Here is a 25,380-nt window from a genome sequence, read left to right as displayed (position 1 = left end):
ACTGGCTTCGGGCTAACAGCCCGCATCAGTCAGGGTAACTTGAATCCAGTTGCATATAGCTGTGTCTGAACAGGGGTGGCGAAGTGAGCTAAAGAACAAGGATGGATTCAACTCAGATCCGTGATTGGGGGTGAGTGTCTGAAAAGTTTCAGCGCTCCGTCCATCATCTCCTTGTGTTTGTTTTGCAGTTGAATAAGACAGTCAGCCAACTTTTATCATCCAATGGCTATTACTTTAGACCTATTTAGAAAAAAAGGACTATCATTGTAATTCAAGGTTTGTGTAAGACCTGCCAGACTTAGGGTAGTCATCCAACATACTTTTTGCGTCCTCCAATTTTGCTGGACTTATTTGTGTTGGCCTTAGGACTCTGTGCATCTTTACCACAGCCACCCAGTGCTAAAGTGCTTGTGCTCATTCCCCTTAAACATGGTTACTATGCATAATACCTAATTGGCATAATTCATTTACCTGTAAGTCCCTTGTAGAGTGGTATACTATAAACCCAGAGCCTGCAAATTAAATGCTACCTGTGGACCCGCAGCACTTATTGAAATGCAACAACACAGCAGCTCCATTCCGTATCTCTTCAGAGAAGATTTAAGGCAAGACTTTGACGACACGCAAGGAGCAAAGGAAGAGGAGCTCATTTCCTTGTCAGAAGCCGACTCCGACATGGACGAGGAGATTCCGCAGGCTCAGCGTACCGCGAGTACCGATCCTCTGCGGGTACCAAACTCCACCGTTTCAACGTCCCGCCTTCAAACTTGGACCTGAAACAAAAGGAACTGGTCATCAATCCAAAAACTGGACATATTCAAACAAAATTGTCATTGAAACACAAACCAGAAACGGAGGACGCTTACCACATTCCTCTTAAGAGAAAACATGTTGGTACTAATCCCTGTCCCCCTTCTCTACCACCTCCTTCCCCACCTAACCCTCATTTATTGATAACCCCCACAAATTCACCACCACCACAATCACCTGACAATCAGGATGACGGGGACGGGGTAGATGATAATAGTCCTGATCCATGGAACGATTATGAAACGGATCCAAACACAGATAACGATACAGACTTATACCCTACAAAACCCTCTTCACCTGATGATAATATAGGGTGTATAGACCTAATAAATCGGGCTGCTTATTATCATGGAGTGCAGCTTCGTAAAGAGTCACTTGAGGAGGATTTTCTCTTTGAGACACTAAGCTTTTCCCAAAGATCCACTCACACACTACCTCTGCTGAAGGGCATGCTAAAACATGCTGATAACATCTTTAAAGATTCGGTTCGCGCACAAATCCTTACATCTAGGTTGGATAAGAAGTGTAAACCTGCACCATCAGACCCAATTTACATCAAAGGTCAATTGCCATTGGATTCTTTAGTGGTTTCTAATGCCCGTAAACGGCTAATCCTTGGCATATTGCCAATACCCAGGCATTCTTAGCTAGATACAACAGGGAGCACTACGACGAGTTAGAGCAATTGCTCCAATTTCTACTTGATGAACATAAGTCTAAGGCAGACAACCTAATTCAGGAAGGAAAGCTAATGTAAAGCAAATCTATTAGATGCAGCTGACACTGCAGTCTGTGCAATCAACTTCAGTGTCTTGCTACGAAGGCTATTTCGGGGTTTAACTTGAAGCACAGGCTCCTATCTTAAACTTACTTTGTGATAAAGAGCATCTTTTTGGTCCTTTTGTAGACACTTCCTTAGAGAAGATGAAGAAGGACACTGACGTTGCAAGATCTATGGGAGCCTTACAGTCCCCATCCAATCGGGGTTCTTTTCGACGCTCCTTCTACAGAGGGGGCTCTAAAAAGATATCTACCAACAACACCTCTACATCCTATAAAGGTAACAGTCAGTCATCCTCTTCAATAGGTTTACTTTCAAGGCGGGTTTAGAGGCAATAATGGCAAGGGAAGAGGTAAAGGTTCTACACCTGCACCTCCCCCTAAACAAACAAACCGTGACTTGCCTCCTCTCCCCCGATCATTCCACACCGGTCAGGGGACGTCTCTCTCAATTCCTCCATGTCTGTCATTCAATAACTTCAAACAGATGGGTTCTAGAAATGATCCAATCTGGTTATTGCCTGGTGCTTACCAACAATCCCCCCAACATTCCTCCAAGTTCACACAAAATGACACCAGAGTATTTATACCTCAAACAAGAAGTTCACTGTCCTCTGCAAAAGGGAGCTATAGATCCCTTACCATTACAGTATCAAGGATCGGGCATGTATTCCCTATACTTTCTCATATGCAAAAAGGACGGCTCTCTCAGGCCTATATTCGACCTCAGGGAGCTAAATCAATATATTCAATCAGACCACTTTCATATGTTCACACTTCAACAAGTGCTCCCATTCCTACAGCAAGGCGACTTTATGTCCACTTTAGACTTAAAGGACACCTAATTCCTTATTCCAATACATCAAGCCCATCACAAATATCTCAGGTTTATGGTAGCAGGACAGCACTATCAGTTCAAAGTGCTTCCATCTTGATTTACCACTGCTCCCAGAGTATTCACCAAACGCCTGGCAGCAGTCGCTGCTCACCTGCGAAGACAGCATATTCATGTCTTCCCATACTTGGACGACTGGCTCATCAAAGCCAGCTCTTACCCAAAGTGTCTCCAGCACACCCAAATAACAATGCAATTACTGGATGATCTGGGGTTCACAATCAATGTCTTGTAGTCCCATCTCCAACCCTCCAACACACAAACATAATTGGGAGCCACTCACAGTACTCAAAAAGCTCTAGCCTCTCCCAATGCAGCCAGAATCTGCAATATTCAGGCTCTAATCTCACAGTTTCAACCAGACCAGTTACTTCCAGCTCAAGTACACATGCAGCTGCTGGGAATGATGACGTCTTGCATCATGATAATTCCCCATGCGAAACATCAAATGTGCCCCCTACAAGAATGCTTAGCACGTCAGTGGAATCAGTGTCACGGTCCATTATCAGATCTAGTGTTGGTAGACTGCTGCACTCATTGCTCTTTTCAGCAGTGGAACCCACAAAAGCTACCCAAAAGGCAGTCCTTCATCGACCCAATTCCACAGACAGTGCTAACAGCAGACGTATCGCTCACTGGTTGGAGAGCTCATCTCCAAACTCACACGATTCGAGGTTTGTGGAGTCGGAAGCGAAAGCAACTTCATATAAATCTAGAGTTGCTAGCAGTATTTCTAGCGCTCAAAGCCTTCCAGACTCACCTTGCAGGCAAAGCTGTCCCAGTCCGCACCTACACATGACAGCAATGTATTACATACAGAAACAAGGGGGTACACACTCTCCAGCTGTCACGCCTTGCACAAGCTATTTGGAGGTGGGCCATACATCACAACATTTTTCTCCTGGCAGAACACCACCTCCCAGGAGTAAACTATCAAATCGCAGACTTTCTCAGCAGGCAGAGACAACAGACTCATGCGTTGGAAGTTCATCCTCAAGTTCTCCTCCCATTCTTTCAAATGTGGGGTTTTCCACAGATAGATCTGTTTGCCACACATCAAAACGCCAAATGCCCAAACTTCGCCTCCATGTATCCACACCCATTGTCCAAAGGTAATGCACTACGGATGAACTGGTCAGGAATATTTGCCTATGCTTTTCCACCTCTCCCACTCATTCCACTAGTGGTTCGGAAGCTCAGACAAACATCCCTCACACTGATCCTAGTATCTCCCACACGTGTCCTTCAACCTTGGGTCACTACCCTGTTGGAGCTCCCAGTAGTTCCTCATCAAAACCTAAACTACATCTCACACCCAGTCTCCTCACACAGAGCCATGGAGACATAAGACACCCATATCCCAAAGAATTCAACCTAGCGATCTGGCACCTGAAGTCATAGAGTTTGGTTATCTAAACCTTCAACCAGACTGTATGAACATCATTAAGGAGGCCAGAAGGCCCCCTACAAGGGCTTGCTACGCAGCTAAATGGAAGTGGTTTGTTCTATATTGTAATAACAACCATATCAACCTATTAGATGCTTCCATTCAAAATATCATTTGTTACTTACTATACTTTCAGCAGTCAGCATTGGCATACACATCCATAGGCTTACATCTCGCGGCAATAGCTGTATACCTTCAAAATAGTCCCTTTTCAGAGTGCCTGTTATCAAGGCTTTTATGGAAGGACTTATAAGAGTTATTCCACCAAGACTTCCACCTGCTCCAGTGTGGAATCTTAAAATTAGCCTTACCAGTATAATGGGTCAACCCTTCGAGCCATTGCATAAATGTGAACTGCAATTTCTCACTTGGAAAGTTGCTTTCCTCATTGCTATTACATCACTGAGGAGAGTGGGTGAGCTTCAGGTACTAATCATAGAGGAACCATTTTTCCAACTCCACAAAGACAAAGAGGTTCTTCGCACTAACCCCAAGTTCCTACCCAAAGTGATCTGTTGAGTTTCCTGTGTTCTTTCCTCAACCAGATTCAGTGGCAGAACGGGCTCTACACACTTTTTATTTAAGACCAGCCGTACTTTATTACATAGAACAAAACCATTTCGTCAAACTAAACATCTCTTCGTGGCTTTTGCCCCACCATACAAAGCAATCCTATTTCTAAATCTGTTATTGCTCGTGTGATTGTTAAATGTATTCAAACATGCTATGCAAAAGCAAAGAGGACTTTACCAATACCCCCTAGAGTGCATTCCACCCGCAAACTAGGGGCCAATATGGCTTTCTTAGGAAACATCCCATAGCTGACATCTGTAAAACTGTAACATGGTCTACACCGCACACATTCATCAAGCACTATTGTGTAGATGTGTTAGCAAGACAACAATCTAATGTAGGCCAGGCAGTACTTAGAACACTTTTTCAGACAACTGCAACAGCTACAGGTTAGCCACCACTTAGGGAAAATAATGCGGATAATGTTACTTACCCAGTAAGCATCTGTTCTTGGCATGTAGAGCTGTAGATTAACCTGCACCCACCGGCCTCCCCAGGTACCTATACCTGTTGCAGTTCTTCTTACTTACATACATATGCATGGACATCTCTATTCTACCTTTTCTAACTCTATTCTCACCCTCTGCGGGAAAACAATCTAACAATGGAGTCGATGCCCATGCGCACTATCACCGAAAAAAGGAGTCACCTACCTCGTGACTGAAAAGACTTCTTCGAAGAAAAACAACTTGCAGACATCCGGACCCAACACTAGATGGCAGGAGTATGCAAAGTATGTGAATCTACATCTCTACACGCCAAGATCAGATGCTTCCTGGGTAAGTAACATTATCCTTGTGTTACATACAAGTCATCCCTAAGGTAGGTCATAGGTAGCCTATGGGACAGGGTGCTGTGTAATTAAAAGGTTGTACATGTACCCTTAAGTTTTATATGTCCTGGTAGTGAAAAACTCCTAAATTAGTTTTTCACTTCTTGGAGCCCTACCCCCCCCATAGGTTAACATTAGGAATTCCTTATTGCTTTTGATAAGCTGTAATTTCCAATTGGGAGCTGGTAGCTCCGTCATGTTATCTTTGGAATTATGGTGAAGAGCCATGTTTAATTGCAGAGTTGGGTTTCTGATCACAATTATGCAAATGCCACTTTTAGAAAGTTGGAATTTTTCTGCCTTTATTCCTTTTGTGCCTATAACCTTGCCTGGGTCACAAGACTGGGTGTAACTGCAGTTGGACTTTGCAATTCCTCCCAGCAAGCCACAAAATAGAATGATTAGGTGTGCCTGATGGGTCATCTACTGGCAATATGGGGGTGGGGGAGCTAGCACAGCCCCCTCTTACACCTGAATAGCCTGTGCTCTGCCTTCCCATGGAGGTGTTAACGACCCTGCATTATCACTTAAGCCAGCTTGGAACCTGGGCAGCGGAGGCAGGACATTCCATGCATTCAAAGCCACTGTCTGTAAGTTTTTCCCACCTTCCAGAGACAGGGCACCGGGGTATAAAAGTTTGACCTCAGACACCAACTCTTCAATACACTTCTGGACCTGTGGCTGCGCGACCAGGAAGAAGGACTGCTCTGCTGCTGCAAGGACTGCCACTCTGCTGGACTGCTGTTCAGAAGGAACTGCTGCCCTGCTGTTTTGACCTGCTGCCCTCTTGCATGTGGAAGGAGAACTGGACCTGCAACTTCAGCTTGGACCCAGGACCCCAGAGGGACTCCCCTGGCTAGTCTGCTGGCCTCCTGATGTGAGTTTTAGGGACCCTCAAGAGGTGCCTGTTAGATTCTGGACCCTTGGTGTGAGCTTTCGGGCCTTTCACAACCACGAATAGGCCCATTCGTACAGAGACCTTGTTGCTCACGCTGCAAATCTGCATGAAGCTCCGTCAGCCCGAATCTTCGCACTGCAGCATCGACTACTCACGGAAAAGGCCACGGCGAAGCTCCAGCAACGCCCACCCGCGAAGCTGGGTGGATCAACGCACTACACCGACAGCCTCCCTGCTCCTCCCAGTTCTCTGCAACACAAGCAGAACTCTTGGCATGAACTTGAGGTAAACCTCAGCGGGCCCAACCTGGTGAATGTATACAACCACACGCTTCATCGCTGTTGGCCTTAAAATTTGACTTTGACTTGGTTCAGTGTAACCAGATAGCCAGAGTTGACACTTTGTGCTTTTTGGTGCTTCTTTCTCTATATTCTTTGAAAATTATCTCCGGCCCTACTGATTAGATTTTTGTAATTTTAGTCCTTATTTATTTATGAAATTGTACTCTTATTTTTCGAACTTAGAGTGGTATCTTTTTGTGTGGTGTTTACACAGTTTTACTGTTTGAATTGTTGCTCAAATACTCTACTCTAACCATATGACGTGCTCCAAACACATTCCCTTTAAGTGAAGCCTGATTGCTCTGTGCTAAGCTACCACAGGTTGAGCACTTGTTAATTTTTTTGTTTGCCTGTACCTTACCCTATCAAGGATTGTGGTTGCTGCTTGACCCGAGCTCACATCCCAGTGAAGAAGTAATGTATTTTCTCACAATTTGACTCCCATATCTAATTAGGAAAGGATTCCCATGTAGACGGGTCAAATGATCAATACATGCTTGTCTGCTAGCTCCTCAGATTTTCCGAACCCCAGAAAGTGAGGCGTTGGAACCAGGCAGATGTGATTTTTGGATAAGAGTGTGCGCTCTTAGACAGAAGTTCACTTAAGGCTCCCAGGTTCTATATCTTGTGGCTGAGCAGGAGGGATTGATTTAAGTTTACTCTTTACAGCCACCCCTAGAGTTATGATACATTTAACAGATGCAGTAGTTTTAGAAAATATCTGAAAAATGCTTTTTATTTATTACTGTCTATTTTAATAGGACTGAGACACATTTCTACTCCCAAATAAGGTAGTTAAGAGGTGCTTTGATGACCTGCTTATTTCTTTTTCTATGCTCCTGTCAGAGACTGTCGAACATTGCAATCTTAATTCAGTTGTTGCTTCTTTAATGCAGGACAGATTCAACTCTATTTAACCTTGTCACATTGATCACTTTACATGAAAAACAGGATTCGTAGTAGCTATTTGCTTGACGAGACAAATTGGACAGATTCAAGCTCGCTCTTGAAATAATCCATATGCAGTTATCGATATTCTATCATCTGTTCATCGCCAATGGTGCTCTCACTAAAGGCAACAAAGCAGCAAAGGCCACTACTGCTTGTTCAATTGTGTTGTGCCTTTTTAAAAACTCATAACATAAGAGGTGTACAGCATAATATGAGACCTCATGCTTATTTCACCAAAGCTGAGGCAACAACAAGGTAGTTATGGCAGAGACTACTGCCACTTGTCTATTCCTTTGTAAGCAATACTAACTCAATGCATGTGTCTGCTAGGAAGTTCTCTACAACATATTTATCTAACGAATGTTCTGGCATATACAATAGGTTCTTTTCCACCCTACCTCATTGGGATTATGGAATCAGATTCCCAAATAATTCAGTAGGAAGGCGAGTAAGAACAATAGTTAAGGAGTAATAATGTTTGTCCTGGCACTCTTAGGCTTGCTCTTCGTCCTTGACAACAGCCACCGAGCCATTCCCACATTAAACATATGCCGTGCTCCAACCAAACTTTGCAACTGTTCTTGGATGCTTGATTTTTTTTCCAGAAGCCATTTTTATTGATTTTTACAAAATAGGGAGCAATCATGGTAGTAATGCATTTCACAATAAAGTACGTACATATGGGTAGATCATCATTGCCCAAGAAATTATGGCATGGTAGTTGTAACAACAGCGGTAAAACAACAAACAGTAACTGCTCTGTAAAAGGAGGAGCCCCATTTAGTGTAGAATAACAATATAGGAAGAGAAGCACGGTGTAGTGAAGATGACTGATAGCTACAGTTCAGGGGTAAGAGCTTTAGAGCAATAATGTACGGCGTTATAGTGATTTAACAGTGAGGGAGGAGAGTAAGAAATTAGATCCAGGTGATGGTTGTGCAGAAGGAAGGGGGAAAGCACAAGTGCCTCACTGAGCATCCCTTTGCAGTTTAGGAGATAGTCATTAGAAAGCATCAGTTTCTGTAGGTGTAGCATGAGTTCCCTTGGGTCAATAATCTGGACTTGGCGGAGCCCCTGTCTTTCCTCTCTACATATGGAAGTTCCCTCCATCTGAGCCCAGTAGTGGAGATCATTATGCCAAGACAACAAAGGGGGGGGTGTTCTTTCAAGATTACCAGCACGAGAAGGAGGGCAAGGTCAAGGAACCGGGTGGTAAGTTTGGCCGTTCTAGGTCTGGGGTGGCTGCCCAGTTGGAGGTCTCATGGGAGTGTCGAAGTGGTCTCCCTCAAAAGTTGAGGGAGTATGGAAGCACCCCAGTACAGAAGGGTCTCAGTTTCTCACAGCACCAGAGCACATAAGTCAGGTGCGCTGGCGTCACCTGGCATCTGGGACAGTTCAGTGAGACTGTTGGAAACAGTGCTTTCAGGTTTAAATGGGTAATGTGCACTTTATGGAGAATGCAAGTTTGCATAAACTTAAAGCGTGCATTGCGAGGTCTTTGAGAGGGGTTTTGGAGCATTGCCTGCCATTCTTTGTCATTAAACTCCGTTTGAAGCTCATCTTCCCAGCTACATCTCTGGGTCAGCAAAGATACTCCTGTATGGGTCCGGATACCCCTATATAGCCGGGTTATCAGCCTCTTTCCATGTCTAAGGGAATGGAGGGTCTGCAGTCCAGTGTGAGTAGGGAGTTCACAACGAAGTGTTTTCCAGGTATGGTGTATTGCCAGCCGTATCTTCCCATTTGTAATGAACTCACGCACAGGGAGCCGTTCCTGGTATTCACAGTTAAAAAGTCCAGCAGGAGTTCATCTTCAAATAGATCCCCCATACTGTATAAACCAGCAGGCTTCCATTGTGAGAGGTCGTGGGAGGAGAGTTTGGGGAGCGACATGATACTCTTGGTGATGTCTCAGCAATTAGCATCCACTAGTCGAGGTTAGATAGCAATAGAAAATCCTTAATAAATCCTTTTGCATTAAACAGATTTAAGAGAAGGGCAGCTCATTTTGGTGTCCATGAACTATTATTCTTGTTTATGCTGCTGTTCCTTTTATACTGTTAAACAGTGATACTGCATTCTTTGTCAACTTTGTTGGAGTGTCTTGAGTTTCAGTCTAAGTTCCCTGAAGGCCATGTTCCTCTGTACCTCACTCACAGCACATTTGGCAGGTTTCTTAGCCACCTGTAAATGCAGAAGTCCTGGCCATTTCTTTGATTACATTATAATTTTACATCTCTTAGAATGTTTGATGAGTGACGTCCTGCCTGTGAATCTTTCTGGCCCACCAAGAAAGCGAAGTATCATCATTTATCAGGGTCAAACCAGAGCTCCTCGAGTGCGATTGACATCGTTTTTTAATCATGATTGTTATTGACTCATAATGCAAACTGAGTGTAATCTAATTACATTAACAAAAATCTCCAGCTCTACAGGCAGCAGCATTTTACATATCTACCATCCTATGTAGAACTTAGACCTTCTCGTACAGCAAAGGGCATCTTATAGGCTTTTATACATTCTGCAGACAGAAAACAAACGATAGCTAGTAAACATAAGAAGCGGAAGAGAGAGACAAGGAAGCTGTTGCCTTGAAAGAGAGAACGAAATGGAAATTAAAAGAACCTTTATTTATTGAAAGATCAAAGAGGTCTTTGGCCCAAGTCTCTGCCAATCAGTTATAAGCACACTTACTATCATAAGTAAGTACTGGCAATATTTTGTCACTGGCATAGTCATGCTTGTTCATCATAGTGAGTCAGTTAAAGGATGCTTTCATTGCACTGCACTGAGACAACATCCCAAACTGAGCACTAAGTGTGGTTGGGTCTTTTCTAGCTTCAGCTCTTTCTCAATATTTAGTTATTATTGTTTTCATAAAGATTCCTACTGAAGATGTCACTTTCACAGCTCTCTCTGTAATAGATATAATTATTTTACAACTGACTAAACCTCGTTTTATTGACCTGAGAATAGTGAAAGGCTTTCAGAAGCTTTTACGTGATTCTTAGAGGTATCTTTACAGCTAACTTATTTTAGGTGGTGATTGCATATGCATAGGACCTCCACCTCTCAGAAAGAGATCTTACAGGCTGTGATCTTAAGCCAAGAGAGTACAAGCTAATCATAGGACGCCCTATGTTCTAGATGCAATCATAAGGTGTTAGAAGCAGCAGGTATTGACCTCATGTACCCTCAAACCTGTTGATTAGAGAGTGAAAGAGAGCACAGAGAATCACTCACACTAGGGTCAGGTAAAATTAAAAGCTCTGCGATTCACCTTTGTTGTTCTTAGGTGTAGGTGTGTAAACTGAGCAACTATGGAGAAAATTCTGATTCCTACAGGAGAAGGGACACGTCAGGTGCAACTTGAACTTGAAGCTCTCTTCTTACTGAATGTGATAAACCCTCTTTGCATATACTTCCTAGCACTTTGCAGTTATTTGTTGACCAGTAATTCTAACTGATATTTATCGGTCCTAGCAGATGATATTAAGCAATGTTATTAGAATTGGCATGGTGTCTTCTGATATTATAGTCTTTTCTTAATCCAAGTGCTCTTGTTTTCACTGTTCTTGGATTTCCATGAATTGTTTGTTTATGGTGGATTAGTTGTGTATGTTTAATAACAAATAGTTAAATGTCTAGTATTGTAATTATTCGAGTTGACAAATGTAAAAGCAAGTGGGAATTTGATCCTTGGAAAGTTATATGAATGAGTGTTTGCCTTTTTCTTCGAGATGGATGGATACTGACTACTCAATCTCTGCATGTTGTTTTGTAGACCGCACTCCTAGTCGGGTATTAGTGGTGATGCAATTTTTGCGAATGAGTGTGTTATACATTTAATCTACCCTCATCTGAATAGTTCTCAGAAGTAAGTTAATATACAATTGTTGAGTTTACAACTCAGTGCCATTTTGGTAAAATGGGTTATGTAGAGAGTAATGTTAAGTGTAAGTTGCTGTTGGGTATCCAATGGTAGCCAATTATTGCAAATTGAATGTGTGTTCAGAGCATTTGAAAAGAGAAACAGTGTTCCTGGTTATTGCAATGCTGGTGAAGAGCAAGTAAGTGAATGGGGGTGGCAGGGAAGTGTGGCAGAAATGCTTTTAGGAGCGAGAACCATGGCTTTTTCATGCTGGAAGGAGTGACTGGTTGATTGACTGAATGAACAATTGCATTGTCTGTGGGAGATGTGATAGAAAGAGAAAAAAGTAGACAGGATCAAGGAACACAGAGGTGATAAATGTAAAAACTACTATTCCTGCATTGTTCCCATAACCACCAAATCCAACAACAGATTTGCCCAAGAGATCGCTCATTTGCAATTGGGTTTTGACCTGTCCTTGTTTTAGTTGAATGTATGATGTTTGGACATTGATTATTTCTGAGTATTCGGCTATTAGTAGAAGGAAATATTTTCTATGATAACAACATTTCAATTTTCATTATGGAGAATCATACAGAATAAGGTTTAAAAAAATATATTCCGAAGATATTCACAAATTAATTGAAAACTGCGGCAAGGGCAATGCTTATGATTTTTGAGATAGTTTCAAATGGTCTGTTAAAGTATGTGCCACGTATCAGAACACTGCTTCAGTTTACCCAGTCGTTACATATAAAACAATTAACCTATCTGATTACAGACAAATAAAAATATGTTTCTCAAACAAAGTTATTACTACCTTTGCACACTCGCTCACAAAGACCAGGGTAAACAAAAAAGTCTTTTGAATTTTGTAGGCTATCTCACAATTGCGTGCTTTTCTTCCTGGGGTGAATGGACATACATTCTGCATTTTTGGCTTCCATGTTATATTTTTTGCATCTTTATAGCAATCTATTCTAACTCTAGCTCTCATTCTAAAGTGTAAAAGGTTTTTCGCATGCTTGCTAGGTCTTATACATTTTTTATTTAGCACTTGTGTAGTGCTCAATAGCCACTAGTATGGCATTACAACATTCACTCTTTGGGGATAGTATTGGCGGACTTTTATTATATGGATGCAGAGAAAAATGCTTGTAGTGTGAGCTATGTGGGAAAAGGTGGCTAAAATCTATCCCGTCCCGAGGTGGAGTGAATGTTTTATGTTGAGCTTGACACTGCTGGTTTACATGCAAAATTTTATTGAGGTGTATGAGTTTATTAGGGCTTGATTGTGCAGCATTTTATGGATCTGTCTAATTGAACAGCATTTGAGATTTGCGATCCCCTCCTATTCTGTGATTTCTTTCAACACGAGAAAGTAAAGAAGTGCCACATTGTGTGAATCTTTTGGGTCCACCCAAAGCAGATGGCACCGCTCAAGGATATGCTTAGACGCACCATATGGTCTATTGCTTCCCCAGAAGCAATGTAAATGCAAATCAAGGAAATCCATTGTATACTCTCTCCAAGTCCTGTAGTCCGAGCTGGTGAAAAATTCTCAATCCAAGAAGAAACCACTGACACTCTAGAAAAGGGTCTATGGGGACCACCAGTAGCAATGAAGGAGTAACCCTAAGCAATCCAGACACCCGTGGCATCGACACAGGAGCGTGAAGCTGTAACCCACTTGTGTGAGTGAGATTCAGAAATCAATTAAGTGTTTTGATTAAAGAAAGGGCGGGAGCAGGAGGTAAAAAGTACGGAAAGGATCTGAGGAGGCTAAAGTAGTTGTTCAGACCCTAGGCCCTTTCTGAGAGCTAACAGGTCTTAATAGAAGGCATGTAACAGGAAAATGCATTTTACCTGGACGCATGGGTTGGACGTGAGTCTGTTGTTCTCTTACCTGTCCTGTATTTTTAGGGCTGCAATATTTGTACATGGAATATATTCTGAGGTGCCATCATTCTGTACTTTAAGGTCCTTATATTATAAAATGTAAGTAAAAAGTAATTTGTCAAGGTTTGTAAAAATGTGTTCTTTTCAGGAATGACGATCCCTGAAGAAGACTCAGAGGTGGGCCAAGGAAGCAAGTACTGTCTTGTCGCAATTGGAAGGCTTCAGGTGAGATTTAATTTTTTAGTCCCATGTCCCAGTCTTGGTTGGCTCTTTCACCCTCTATACAAATACAGATTCCTGCTTTCTTCCACACATTCAGGTCTGTGTCCAGTTTTGGGGTTCTTTCACCCAGACAGACATCGGCACGCAGTCCTGCCGTCCCTTTCAGTTGACCCTCACAAATATCTTTCATGACATTAACAGCTTCCAACCACCTGTAAAGCTTAGTCCAACCTTAGTTCTGGCATTATTTATTTAGTCTCTACTGGGCTGATACAACCTGAATGATTCTTGTGAGTGTTTCTCGGGCATGCAAAAGAATAGCTCAACACTGGAGGGGGTAGCGTAAATCTAAAAATTCAGTAGTCAGCCTCATTATCATAGCATAGTTTACACGTGGATCAGAATAGGTAGGTACTCATCCCTTTTTGGAATTTCCAGTTTTAAGCCAAAACTCTAAGGAAGAGTGTTTGAATACCTTAGACGCTTGATCACGGAGACGTCGCTCACCACAACATTGATACGTAACTTGGTATGTAGTCAGTTTGATTTTAGATAGGAAAAAAATAGTATTTTCCTAGCAGATAGGGTTCAAATTTGCTGGCAAGAGATAGTGGCTGACAAGTTCATCGACCTGTATACTAAGTAGAGGGCTTTGGGTCCTTACCACTAATAGATGTGGAGCTAATAGAGAGCCTTGATGGTGTGATCATGACACTGAGTGAGATGGTGAGGTGAAGAGCCCCAAAGAATGCTTGTAAGATTTAATCAAAAACCCAAAATTACTAAACAAAAATGACTCCTCTCTTTCCTCCTCATTTGCGCTTGATTTTATTTTCTTCTTTATCAGTGAAACTAATCGGAGTGAACAACATGATGTTGCTTTTCTTGCCAGACCAGAGCTCTTGAGTAGGTGCCAGGTATTACCCCCACGAATTTCTTTTTTTTTGTTTTTACTAGGATTCGGTCTATGGTTTGGCACTTTACCCCTTCTCTAAGTAGTATCTTTGTCTTCCCTTAAGCATGCATGCCATCCCTGTGTTGTAAATCATAACAGGCTTAGTTAAATTTTCAGCCCGTGGCCTGACACTTGTATCAGACCTGGCATCTTTTGGTGTGGTTTCCCTTGTCTTATTGCCTCTGACCTCCTGTTTTTGATTGTGTGCTGCATTTTGTTTTTGCTTATTTTGGACTCTGGGCACTGTGCTACTACTGACCGTGCTAAAGTGCACGTTCTTCCTGTCTATAATCTAATGGTAATTGGTTTCCCCATGGTTGGCATATTTGATTTACTAGTAAGTCCCAAGTACAGTGCACAGTGTGTGCCCAGGGCCTGTAAATCAAATGCTACTAGTCGGCCTGTAGCACTGATTGTGCCACCCACCCAAGTAGCCCTGCAAACATGTCTCAGACCTGCCACTGCAGTGTCTGTGTGTGCAGTTTTAAACTGTCATGTCGACCTGGCAATCGCACCCACTTGCCAGGCCCAAACCGTCCCTTTTACTATATGTAAGGCACTCATATGTTAGGCCCTAGGTAACCCCTCAGGCAGGGTGCAGTGTATGTGAAAGGCACAACATGTACCATTGTGTTTTACATATTCTGGTAGTGAAATACTGCAAATTTCGTTTTTCACTACAACAAAGCCAATCTCTCCCATAGGTTAGCATTAGGGCTGCCTTGTAACATCTTACAAGTGTATCTTCCAATTGGGAGCTGATAGAAAATTGGAGTTTGGGGTCTTTGGATTCGCAATTTAAAAATGCATCTTTTAGTGAAGTTGTTTTTTAAATTGCAGGTATGAAGATACCATTTTTAGAAAGTTGCAAAAAGAACAATTGATGGATAGAAAGTTGAACAATGTTATGTTATGTTATATTATGTTATAGAAGTTTTATATTGCGCACAATTACTCGTGAGTATCCTGGGGCTCAAAGTTACAGTGACTTGACGGAGCAAGGAGTTTAAACCAGCTGGTTAAAGAGGAAAGTTTTAAGTTGTTTTTTAAACAGCCTAGAGTCCTGAATATAGCGTAATTCCAAGGGAAGAGAGGTCCATGCTGTAGCTGTTTTCACGGAGAGGGACTGACCTCCAAGCCGCATCCTGCGTAATCTGGGAATCACCAGCCGGCGTTGGGTGGCTGAGCGCAGAGACCTGCTATGAGCATAGAAAGCAAAGCGCTTCATAAGGTACGTTGGTCCAAGACCATGCAGGGCTCTGTGTGCCAGAGTGAGGGCTTTGAATTGCACTCTGAGGGTCACAGGAAGCCAGTGTAGATCTCAAAGATGGTGTCTTACACTTGATCCTCTGGAGATGTTGAGCGGAAGTCTAGCCGTGGCATTCTGTATGGTATGCAATTTTTTTACCAGATAGCCCGGAATGCCAATGTACAGGGCATTGGCATAATCAATGCGAGAAAGAATAAGAGCTCGGGCGACCATTTCCGTAGCTGGCTTGTGAAGCGGGGGAAGAATCTTCTTAGTGATTTAAGAGTGCCGAAGCACACTCCAGTGAGTTTCTTGATTTGCACAGAAAACCGAAGGTCTTCTCCAAACCATACCCCCAAGTTCTTGGCTGGGATGCCCACAGAGTTGGGTTGAGGGAAGTCAGGTGGCCACAGAGATTCTCTAAAGGCAGGCAGGAACTGACCATACAGAAGAAGCTCCGACTTGTCCTCATTGCACTTCAGTTGGACAAGTGCAAGCCACTGAAACACAGACGCAAGACATTTCTGGGCAGTTTTGGTCGAGAGGTCGGAGTCTTTCCAGGTAAATAGGAGCTGGGCATCGTCAGCATAAATTATTATTTTTGCTCCCAGCTCCTCTGCCAGAAAAATCAACGGAGTCAGTTAGATATTCAAAAGCAAAGGGCTCAAAGTAGAACTCTGTGGGACTTCCGTCGATATTTCCCTGGCAGCCGATGAAAAAGGTGGCATCCAGACCTGCTGGGTGCGTTCTTCCAAAAAAGATTTCAGCCAATCCCACTCTGGGCCAACGATGACAATGTCTGAGAGTCGAGGGAGAAGTAATTGGTGTCAATGCCAAACATTCACCCCCGTACAGAGATCTGGGCCTAAAACCATTGTTTTTGTGCTCCCCATGCCATTCCAATTTAAACCCAACCATATGCAGCTCAGTCTTGACCCTGCTCCCCATTGGAACATTCCATCCCGAAACTGCCAGGCCAGGTCCTCCCTGGACCGTAAACAAGCATCCTGGGACCTGGCTTGGCAGTTTGGGCTGGGCTGTTCCCATGAGGAGCAGGGTCAAGACTGATTTGCATATGGCTGGGTCCAGACTGGGGTGCGTAGTGAGCAAACGAACAATGGATTTAACCCAGATCTCTTGACTGGGGGGAGAATGTTTGACTCATTCAGCATTCTGTCCAACATTTGTTGCTGTAGTACTTTTAGAAAGTTGCCATTTTCTTACTTTAACCATTTTGTACCTCTGTCTGTCCCTGAATACACTCGCTTTTTTGCACTGCGTTTTAATTGTGCTTTAAAGGTGGTATTATCACTGTGTTATTTCTGTGCAGTGACCCCCCTGCGCTTGTAGCGCTTTAGCCCCCTTCTCACCCTCTACCTTCTAGCACCGGACCTGCTCTCGGCTGAGTGTTGACGCCGAGGGCAGGCTCCGGTTTCTGGCCGCCATCTTGGGTAGGGTTGGGCTTTCTGACGCGATTTGCGGCGTCATAAAAGGGACGAGAGGGCGAGTGCAGGTAATTTCTGATTCTGCACGCTTTTCCCCCTCCTGAGGCGGAAGCCGGGAGGTCTCTTGCCTTTCCCCTTTATTGTACTCGTTTTTAAATACTGTTACTCGCTTTTTTGCACTGCGTTTTAATTGTGCTTTAAAGGTGGTATTATCACTGTGTTATTTCTGTGCAGTGACCCCCCTGCGCTTGTAGCGCTTTAGCCCCCTTCTCACCCTCTACCTTCTAGCACCGGACCTGCTCTCGGCTGAGTGTTGACGCCGAGGGCAGGCTCCGGTTTCTGGCCGCCATCTTGGGTAGGGTTGGGCTTTCTGACGCGATTTGCGGCGTCATAAAAGGGACGAGAGGGCGAGTGCAGGTAATTTCTGACTCTGCACGCTTTTCCCCCTCCTGAGGCGGAAGCCGGGAGGTCTCTTGCCTTTCCCCTTTATTGTACTCGTTTTTAAATACTGTTACTCGCTTTTTTGCACTGCGTTTTAATTGTGCTTTAAAGGTGGTATTATCACTGTGTTATTTCTGTGCAGTGACCCCCCTGCGCTTGTAGCGCTTTAGCCCCCTTCTCACCCTCTACCTTCTAGCACCGGACCTGCTCTCGGCTGAGTGTTGACGCCGAGGGCAGGCTCCGGTTTCTGGCCGCCATCTTGGGTAGGGTTGGGCTTTCTGACGCGATTTGCGGCGTCATAAAAACGGGCAGGGATGACTCCGCGCAGCGGACGCGATCAGCGGGCGCGCCGGATCTGTGCCGGAGTCGTGCCAGAGTCCTGCCCGTCTGCGCCCGTCCGCGACACGGCAGCGGTCGGCACGGCGGCAGGCTCTGGACACAGGCTTATTTACTCTGCTGAGGATCTACTCTCCTTTAACCCTAATACCGCTACTTGTCGGTATGTTTTTCCTGGCCGATTTAAAGGTAAATGCTGCTGCCCAGGATGCGGTTGGTATCCTAATATTTACCGGGCTTTTGAGGGTTCCCGTCCATCCCCGTCTAAACAGTTTAAGTGCTTACTACTTAACACCCGTTCATTGCATAGGCACGCTTTGGACATCTTTGAGCTACTTACCTCTGAGAAACCACTCTGTCTCTTGCTCACAGAAACATGGCTCTGCGAATCGTCTAATCCTGACATCGCGGCAGCCTTTCCGCCAGATTATATTGTTTACAGACAGGATAGGACAGTGGGAAAAGGTGGTGGTGTTGCTCTTGCAGTTCTAAGATCTTTTGCCTGCTCAATAATTCCATCTCTGCCTATTCCTGGCTGCGAATCCCTCGCCTTCTCCATTGCACTCTCCCCGCATCAATCTTTTACCGGGCTTCTTGTTTATAGACCTCCGGGTTTGCGGGGCTCCTTCTTTGAGGACCTTCAATCTGTTATCACTTCTCTTTGCTTGAAGGTGGAAAATTGCATAATGTTAGGGGATTTTAACATCCATATGGACGTTGAGTTGGACAGTGAAGCGGTAAAAATCAAGGACATTACTGCTCCTCTTGGTTTAATTCCTTACATCTCTAGTGCAACGCATAACAAGGGTCACACGCTTGATCAAGTGTTCTCCACTTTTCCCCTTGTTATGTCCCAGCCCACCCCTGTTCTCTGGTCTGACCACACTTTGATCAGTTTTTTGATCCAGGGCAGAAGTAAAACTACATATACTAACTCAGACCACCTCAGGCACCCCAGAAGACCCCTACATAAAATTACTCCTGAGAATCTGGCTCAAACGCTTCAGGATTATCCCTGTACCCTATCCGGCCATCTGGAGAGGGACCTTGAAACCTTCCAGGAATGGTTAACGAATAGGCTTGATGATCTCGCGCCTCTTTCCTCCCCTTCTTCATCCGTCAAGCGTAGCTCGGCCCCTTGGTTTTCTAAATCACTTGCTCTAGCACGGCGTAACTGTAAGGTAGCCGAAAGACTCTGGCGGAAGCATTATGATCAAGAAACTAAGTCTGCCTATAAACTAGCTATTAAATCTTACCACTCTGATATCCTTGAGGCCAAAAAGAACTATTTTTCAGATAGAATCGAGTCTGCGGCAAATTCCAGTAAAGAAATTTTTACCATTGTCAAAGAATTTACCTCCCCTAAATCTAGCATAGTCCAGCATAAGTTCTCCGAACTCTGGGTTAAGGAAATGGCCATGTTCTTTAACAATAAAATCAAATTGATTCAAGAATCCTTTCCACCGGCTGCCCCAATTGCATTAATGCTTGAATCCAATTTGACGTCCTTATCTCCTGATTCCTGCCCTACTCTATCGGAGTTTCCTCCTTTACTGGAATCTAATTCTCTGGATCTTTTACTCAAAATTAAATCTGGCTCCCCGCTTGACCCTTGTCCGGCGAGCTTTTTAGCCAGGAATGCCATGACTCTGAATCCCATAATCTTTCCCGTTCTGAACCTTTCTTTGTCCTGCGGCACGGTTCCACCAGCCTGGAAGAAGGCAATGGTCGTTCCCCTTTTAAAAAAACCAGGCCTCGATCCAGAGATACATGCTAATTATAGGCCCATATCTCTCCTGCCCACTCTGGCTAAGATCGTCGAGAAGCACGTTCACCTTGTGCTGTCTTCCTTCCTTGAAGACCATGGGTTACTCCACTCTACCCAATCTGGCTTCCGCTCCAATTTGAGTACTGAGACCGCTCTTTTGGAAGTTAGCGAAGCCATTAAGGAAGTTCTCGACGCAGGCGGAAGAGCAATGCTGGTGATGTTGGACTTGTCGGCGGCCTTCGACACCGTCCCGCATGAGGCCCTCTTGAGAAGACTTCACGAGATCGGTCTCAGAGGGACGGTGCTGAGTTGGCTGAGATCTTTCCTAGCGGGTCACCGACAAGTGGTCTGGGCCCCCCCGTACTCCGCCGAAGTTCCGCCCATGGATGTCGGAGTTCCACAAGGGTCGGTGCTGAGCCCGACCCTTTTTAACATCTTCATGACTCCATTGGCGGTGCTGGCGGAGTCAATGGGTGCCCAGATCATATCATACGCTGATGACACCCAGCTACTCTTCACCTGCAAGAAGGGCATGGAGTTTGACGGGGAGAGCATCCGTGGTTGCCTTGGGGCTGTCTTCAACTGGTTTCAGCGAAGCAGCCTCAAATGCAACCCTGATAAATCTGAGGTGCTCTTCTTCGGATGTCAGGCAGAGCCGCCCTGGCAGGAATGGTGGCCAGTGAGCATGTCCCCCCCTTCCTCCTCTTCTTCGGTCGCTAAAAACTTGGGGGTCAAAATTGATAACACCCTCGCTTTGAAAACACAGATCACAGGTCTCACAGGTACCTGTTTTGGTCTGCTAAAAATGATTCGTAAATTCCTTCCTATGCTCCCTGTTGCCCATAGGAAGATGACAGTACAAGCTCTGATTTGCTCCAGGCTGGATTATTCAAATATCCTCTACCTGGGCTTGCCGGATTACCTCTTGCACAAGCTCCAGGTTGTTCAAAACTCTGCGGCTAGAGCCATCTTCGGCCTACCCCGGCATGCCAGAGCATCTGAGTTGCTCGCCTCCCTGCACTGGCTTCCGATTAAAAAGCGAATCACATTCAAAGCTCTTACAATGGCCCATAAGGCACTCCATCTGGTAGGGGCCTCCTACATTCGGAAACGGCTTTCCTTTTACAAGCCCACCAGATCTCTCCGGTCCGAAAATCTCGGCTTGGCAATGGTGCCTCCCATTAAGAAAGCCAGAATTGGTGGACGTTCCTTTAAACATCTTGCCCCCAAACTATGGAACTCCCTTCCCGTTGATCTCCGCCACATCCCCAATTTGTTTGCCTTTAGAAAGGCCCTGAAAACGTGGCTTTTTAATCAATAATACTGTTATGTCTGTTATCCTTCTCTTTTTTCAGTAATGGGTCAGAAAGCGCCGGGACACTCCTTGGAGTAGCCGTGCGCTATATAAGTCACCCATTAACATAACATAACATAACATGTTTGACTCATTCAGCATTCTGTCCAACATTTGTTGCTGTAGTACTTTTAGAAAGTTGCCATTTTCTTACTTTAACCATTTTGTACCTCTGTCTGTCCCTGAATACACGTCTGGGTTAGGATGGCAGTTGGGCTGTTTGTGCATTCACTTTAGACAAGCACACAAAGGGAGCTGAAGTGTCCCTGCATATCCTGATGGCCCATCTCCAGGCTGATGAGTCTTCCTGAGCTAGAGTGGTGGGAGGAGTTGACACTGACAACTGAATAGGCCTCGGCCTGTCCTCACACATAGCTTTCTCCACCCCCCTGTGTTGTGTTTGGAGCCAGGGCAGAGATAGGCATGATCTTGTGAACTACAAAGACTATTCTTTGAAGGTTGCCTACTTCAAAGGCCGAAATGAGTACAAGTACTGGACGTCTGACACCATATACTCAGAACATTTCTGGGTTGAGGACATTCTGCCAGGAGGAAAAGCTGGATTGCTGTCAGGAGATACTGCCACTTTGCTAGGTGCTTGGCTGTGTTAGCATGCTGCTTCTGTCTTGGTGTCGGGTAGTTCCTATATATATATATTCCTATACAGAATCTGCCCGTTCGGATAAAATAAACTTTGAGTTTGGTGGCAGACTGACTCTGAGCACCCCCACAGAGAATGTTAGCCTGTTTGCATTAGCTAGCTCACAGTGCCACTAGAATCTCCTCTTATCGGGGAGAGAATAGTTTCTGGCAACCTTAGAACATGACAGCCTGATCCCTCAGGATCGTGGAAACAATATACTACCTTTCGGTCAGTTTCTCGTGCTTACTTATTCAGTCTCAGAGAGCTACACAGAAGAAACAGTTGGGCGTGTTACAATAAGTATTTATTGCACAGTTGTTCTTCTTGTGTATAATATATGTGCTGTAACAACCAATAGACAGTAGCAGATATATATGATCAGCAGTACAGTGAATATAAAAGGATAGTACATTTCTACCATTTGCGTGCATACTCATACGATGCCTATCTAGATTTGAGTAGGTGTGAAGCCAAGAATCCCTGTAGGGGGGAGGAGCTACGACACCAACCAAGATGGCCGCATAGTCTCCCGGCTCCGCGGACCTCCGTCCTACGCTCGCTTATCCTGATCTCCCTGAACCTGATATCCTAATCTCCTGCCCCGGATTCGTGTGGGTGAACTAGTCGGCACCCCGATGGTGTGACCACGGAATTTTTCTGATGTTCTGGGGTGAAGTGACATCGAAAATGTTTTGAGGCCTAACCCAGACTGGAAGCCGGGGTCTCGATTGCTGGTCTACTCGGGTCCAAAGTGAACAACAACGGACTGAGGAGAGTGGTTTGGTCCGGTCCTTGGAACTTTTGAAAATTTCTCTGAACTACTTTGCAACCATCTGCTGCCTGGTGTTGTACCTGAGGTGCGTTGACGGGTGGTGCGCGGTGCTGTGTCGCGGGGGGCCCCGGCCCGGAGGCCCGGCATTAACACCGCTGGTGCCCCGAGGCGGGGGTCCCGCCGTGCGTTGCTGCGTGCTGCTGGCCCGTCCCTCACGGCTTGATTCTGCTCCGGCGTATCCTGCCCCGGAGGGGTGCTTTCCTGTGGGGATCGTTATGCCTGCGGACGTACGGAACTTGGCGGAACGGACTCAATGTGGCCCTTCCTTACGGATGGTAATGGCGGAACTTGCGGCGCTTTGCGCGACGATGAGGGCCCAGGTCAATCGTTTGCTATCAGCAGCAGATGGGATCATAGGACCGGGAGCAAGCCCTGACTTGATTTTTGAGACCCGGCAGCCGACTTGCCTCCTGTTGGGCGCCCTAGTGGCGCGTTTGGACCCGGTGCTGGAAGCTGTGCCTGCCCCCGAGGACATGGAACTCATCGTGTGACTGAGATTGACTCTCTTACGTTCTCGGAAACATCGGTCCTACAGTCATCGGAATACTCTACTGCTTCCCCCTTCCTGGACACTGTTGGCCTACACTATAACTTGTATCGGAACGAGTCGCACCCCCTCCCCAATCGGTCACCCAACATGGCGGATGTAAAGATGCTTGGCCTCGGAGACGCGGAGGGACATTGTTTGTTCAAGCCGTGTGCTTTGGGATCTGCTACTCCTCTCCCACATGCTGGCCCAATTTTCGGCTGCTACTGTGTGACTTTTGACTTTCCGGGGATGGGGCTTTACTTATCCGAGGGACTCGGCAACTTTGATAGACGGGGCCAAGGCTGAGATTGTGGGTTGACTTGTTCACGATGGATCTATTGGTAACGGGACTGCTTCCTTAACAGACGGATTCCGGAGCGGGGGGTTTGTGGTTCCCCCTGGGGTATTTTTGTACGGTGGGTAACTTTATTCGTGTTGGCTTAGGGGGGCCCCCTTTGTTAGGGCGGGGGGGAGAGACCGGGAGCGCAGAGACTATCGCCCTCCTCCATTTCCCCGTTGGGTGGGGTTTCCTTTCTTTCTCCTTTTTCTCTGTTCTTCTATATTTCCGGTTTGGTTCTCGGGCGACAGGCACACTGCTGGGAGGGGGTGGGGGGGGGCCGTAGTCATCTGCAAGGTGGGAGGTTGGGGGAGGGGATTTTTCGTTTTTATTTTGTTTCTATGGCCTTTGTTCTCTTCTCTTATCTTCCTTTGTCTTTTTCTTTCTCTGGGTCAGTGTAGTTTGGTATCAATCACTGCTTTTTCATCTGTGCCTCAATTTTTGTGGTGTTCTCTGGGTCTTAGGGCAGGTGACTAGCAGGCGCGAATTGATCGTAATATTTCTTCATATCCTGAACCGCCTGTTTTAGCGCCATTTGATTTGACCGATTACTGTTTACTGTTGACACGTTTACTATTCTGCCTGCCATTTTTCGCTGCCGGGAAATTGTTCGGCACCTGATCCTTCCATCTTATACTATAAAACGAGAACCTTTTATATCCTGTTATTTTAATTGTGCTATTCAGTGACTAACTTGGACTAGCATGGTGATTCTGCTCCCTGAGGTGCTGCATGTGATTTAAAATTTGCTTTCTGCTCCTCTAACTGCTTAGCGGCCAGCCCCGGGGGTTGTAGGCCCATACTTGTATTTGGTTGAAATGTCAATAAAGGTTTTAAAAAAAAAAAAAAGATTCCCTGTAGGTTTAGTCTAACCTGGTTACCTGAAGCAAGAGAGTGTGGGACCCGGTCCTGGTCTTGAGTTGGACAACCCGCAAGGTATGCATAGATCACTGTCAGCTGGAGCGTCTGCATGCAGGAGCCTCAGCGTCTCTGGTCAGTCTGTCGGCCTGGAAGTCTCGGTTCCCTCTAAGTAATACTAGCACTAGGTGCTGTATTTATACCTTGTTTCTTGTATTATCCATTGTTGGGTTTGAGGATGACGTATGGGATAAACCTTGTATGTAAATATTATGCCTGTGGATGTAGCTCCTGCCTGGTTTCCAAGAACCCTTATGAATATTCATTCATACTGTCATTCTAATGATGAACTCATAGAATGTCATTGTTCTGGAAAACCCTCCTTCCGTGCCCAGGACTAGAACTAGGTAAAGGTTCAATCCTAAAAGACTTGTTACAGTTTACTATAGGGGAGGCAATGTAGATTAAGTGGTATATAACCCAGGCCTATATTAGGGTACCTTTATGGAACATAACACTGGGAGTGAAAGGACTGGACTTTGCTTTTTATATTCTGCTTCCAAGGTTCCCCAAGGGCTTGTGTGTGCGTGCCTCCTGTTACGAAGTTTCAGGGCCATCAAAGTCTTCACCTGCATCTTGCCAACTGCACCTGGACGTCTCTGCTGGGAGTCTTGATTGCCACGTGGTGCCAAATCCAGTTACTGGGCCCTTTGAATCCTGTGGTTGGTGCTATAACCCAAGAAAAGCAACCCCAACGCCGTCAGCGATGTTGCTGCCTGCTCCGAAGCTGAGGGTACCGTCTGTGAAGATCACAACACACCATCACAAGGAGAGATTTACAGACCAGTGCAGACAAGTTGGATATTGTGATCGCGACACACCGCCCGACTTACACCGCAGCTCTGGTGTTGCCAACAACAGCAATTTATAGACTCCGACTCAGCGGATCAGAGATCACCGCTCATGATGAGCACAATGCACTGCGCTGACTTACACCGCAGCTCTGATGCCTATTGATGCCAGCTCTACTACCACGACATTGCAGAGTATAAAACCAACCTGTATGACCTCTGGGACTCATTGACCCCTCACCATCGTAAGGAACAGACGGCTT

The 25,380-nt window shown here is 45.2% G+C and overlaps 1 protein-coding gene across 8 annotated transcripts in view; it reads left to right on the top strand.

Moving 5' to 3' along the window:
- ARNT2 (aryl hydrocarbon receptor nuclear translocator 2) overlaps positions 1–25,380 on the top strand; it is a 916,564-nt gene that overhangs the window by 519,313 nt on the left and 371,871 nt on the right. For all 8 annotated transcript variants that reach the window (XM_086957884.1, XM_086957885.1, XM_086957883.1 and 5 more), the window contains one exon: positions 13,446–13,522. In XM_086957884.1, the coding sequence (XP_086814010.1) occupies positions 13,446–13,522 (77 nt within the window). The remainder of the gene's footprint in view (positions 1–13,445; positions 13,523–25,380) is intronic.

Source organism: Lissotriton vulgaris, chromosome 2_1 (assembly GCF_964263255.1).
Source record: "Lissotriton vulgaris chromosome 2_1, aLisVul1.2, whole genome shotgun sequence".
In the NCBI taxonomy this organism is placed as follows: Eukaryota; Metazoa; Chordata; class Amphibia; order Caudata; family Salamandridae; genus Lissotriton; species Lissotriton vulgaris.
Note: the sequence above shows the minus strand (reverse complement) of the source record. Positions and strands in the feature narration are given on the sequence as shown.